We start from the raw sequence: 2,551 nt of genomic DNA on the forward strand, positions 1-2,551 counted from the left end.
ATAGTTTAACTTAGTAAAGAACCTTACATGTGTCCTAAGCCAATATAATAATACTCCAGTCAAAATTGCTACAAAGTAGGACAGATTTAATTCCAAGGTGGCAACTCCACATTTTTCTCTTCTTTATAAAAAAACAATTTTCCGGCCACCACCTTAGTATGTTGAAAATAATATTTCATATTTTAGCATCAGTCAGTATGTATTTTGAATGAGCTGAATTGTTTTGACTTCAATAGATAATAGTAAACAAAAGTTGCTGAAAAAAATATCCCATTTAATTTCTTGCTTATAAAAGAGCATATGTAACAGAACATTGAAGAATCACCAAACACACAAATTAACTCTTCCAAAATGCAATTCTTGAGCTTGGCTTCCATCTTCCTTTTTCTATCTTTTCTGTTTTTGTTAAGGAAATGGAAAAACTCGAATAGCCAATCGAAAAAATTGCCTCCAGGTCCATGGAAACTTCCTTTACTAGGAAGTATGCTTCATATGGCTGGTGGACTTCCACACCATGTCCTTAGAGATTTAGCCAAAAAATATGGACCACTTATGCACCTTCAACTTGGTGAAGTCTCTGCAGTTGTAGTTACTTCTCCTGATATGGCGAAAGAAGTACTAAAAACTCATGACATCGCTTTTGCCTCTAGGCCTAAACTTTTGGCCCCGGAAATTGTTTGTTACAACAGGTCTGACATTGCCTTTTGCCCCTATGGAGATTATTGGAGACAAATGCGTAAAGTTTGTGTCTTGGAATTGTTGAGTGCCAAGAATGTCCGGTCATATGGCTCGATTAGGCGTGATGAAGTTGATCGTCTTGTTAATTTTATCCGGTCGTCTTCGGATGAGCCGGTTAATTTTACTGAAAGGTTGTTTTTGTTCACAAGTTCCATGACATGTAGATCAGCATTTGGGAAAGTGTTTAAAGAACAGGACAAATTTATACAACTAATCAAAGAAGTGATAGGGTTAGCAGGAGGATTTGATGTGGCTGATATCTTTCCATCACTGAAGTTTCTTCATGTGCTTAGTGGAATGAAGGGTAAAATTATGAATGCTCATGACAAGGTAGATGCAATTGTTGAAGATGTCATCAATGAGCACAAGAAGAACATTGCAATGGGGAAAACTAATGGTGCATTAGGTGGTGAAGATCTAATTGATGTCCTTATAAGACTTATGAATGATGGAGGCCTTCAATTTCCGATCACCAACGACAACATCAAAGCTATTATTTTCGTAAGTACTATTGCATATTTTACATTTTTGTTTGTACATAAGATCAATCACCACAAATAACTTATTATGTTTCTATGTGCAGGACATGTTTGCTGCGGGAACAGAGACTTCATCGTCAACACTTGTCTGGGCAATGATGCAAATGATGAAAAATCCAAGTGTATTTGCCAAAGCTCAAGCAGAAGTGCGAGAAGCCTTTAAAGACAAAGAAACGTTCGATGAAAATGATGTAGAGGACCTGAAATACTTAAAGTTAGTCATTAAAGAAACTCTACGACTCCATCCACCGGTTCCACTTTTGGTTCCAAGAGAATGTAGGGAAGAGACAGATATAAACGGTTACACTATTCCTGTGAAGACCAAAGTCATGGTTAATGTTTGGGCATTGGGAAGAGATCCGACATATTGGGATGATGCAGAAAGCTTTAAGCCAGAGAGATTTGAGCAGTGCTCTGTCGACTTTGTTGGTAACAATTTTGAGTATCTTCCCTTTGGTGGTGGGAGAAGGATTTGTCCCGGGATATCATTTGGCTTAGCTAATGTTTATTTGCCGTTGGCTCGATTGTTATATCACTTCGACTGGAAACTCCCTATCGGAATGGAGCCAAAAGACTTGAACTTGACTGAATTGGTTGGAGTAACTGCTGCCAGAAAAGATGACCTTATTTTGGTTGCCACTCCTTATCAATCACCTCGACAATGATTTTCAACATTTTATAGAATAATTTCCTACTGAGCCCAATTATTATCCAATCTTTCTTTTGGTGTTTCCAGCTTTATCTACTTCTAATACATGTATCTTTTTTTTTTCCTTATCATAAGGAATGTATCTTGATCAAATAACATCTTTAGTTTATTTTCAAATTTTGCATAGAGTAGAATGAAACAAATTTGAAGCATATCACATGTTTTAGTGTCTTCCAGGATATATGATATTGCTATTAAATTTCTCAGGGAAAGAAGGGCCACTAGAGATGACAAATGGAGTGGCGTGGGGCGGATGCAGTGTAAATGCACAAAGACTTTTTCCCGCCCCGCCCATCCCAGCATATTCTTTTGTTTTGCCCCCACCTGCCCCACCCCGCATAAACCTGCAACATTTTTTTCTGCTTCTTACATTATCAATTTTTCATGACAGACATACAGTTGAACATGTAAATGTAAATTTTAAAAACTTTTGTTGCTATAGCAGAGCACCTTCATTCTCTTCCTCCCCAGAACTTCCCCTCAATCACTCCGCCCTGACACCAGCACCAGTAGCAGCGCTGCAGAAACTAAGAAAGGACCAAATACAGAATTACAAAATCAAACA

The 2,551-nt window shown here is 37.7% G+C and overlaps 1 protein-coding gene across 1 annotated transcript; it reads left to right on the forward strand.

Annotated features, from left to right (window-relative positions):
* Positions 1-337: 337 nt before the first annotated feature.
* Positions 338-1,949, forward strand: LOC125809555 (premnaspirodiene oxygenase). Its single transcript, XM_049489146.1, has 2 exons — positions 338-1,239; positions 1,322-1,949. Exons 1-2 carry the CDS (start codon positions 352-354, stop codon positions 1,940-1,942), a joined length of 1,509 nt encoding a protein of 502 aa, XP_049345103.1. The 5' UTR covers positions 338-351; the 3' UTR covers positions 1,943-1,949.
* Positions 1,950-2,551: the final 602 nt, after the last annotated feature.

Source organism: Solanum verrucosum, unplaced genomic scaffold (assembly GCF_900185275.1).
Source record: "Solanum verrucosum unplaced genomic scaffold, falcon-dt-bn FXZP01000667.1, whole genome shotgun sequence".
In the NCBI taxonomy this organism is placed as follows: domain Eukaryota; kingdom Viridiplantae; phylum Streptophyta; class Magnoliopsida; order Solanales; family Solanaceae; genus Solanum; species Solanum verrucosum.

Bases quoted from the DNA above. Each gene is read 5' to 3' on its own strand.
- LOC125809555 (XM_049489146.1), top strand. From the start codon at position 352: ATGCAATTCTTGAGCTTGGCTTCCATCTTCCTTTTTCTATCTTTTCTG. The intron at 1,240-1,321 runs GTAAGTACTATT...TTCTATGTGCAG, and splicing joins ACATCAAAGCTATTATTTTC to GACATGTTTGCTGCGGGAAC.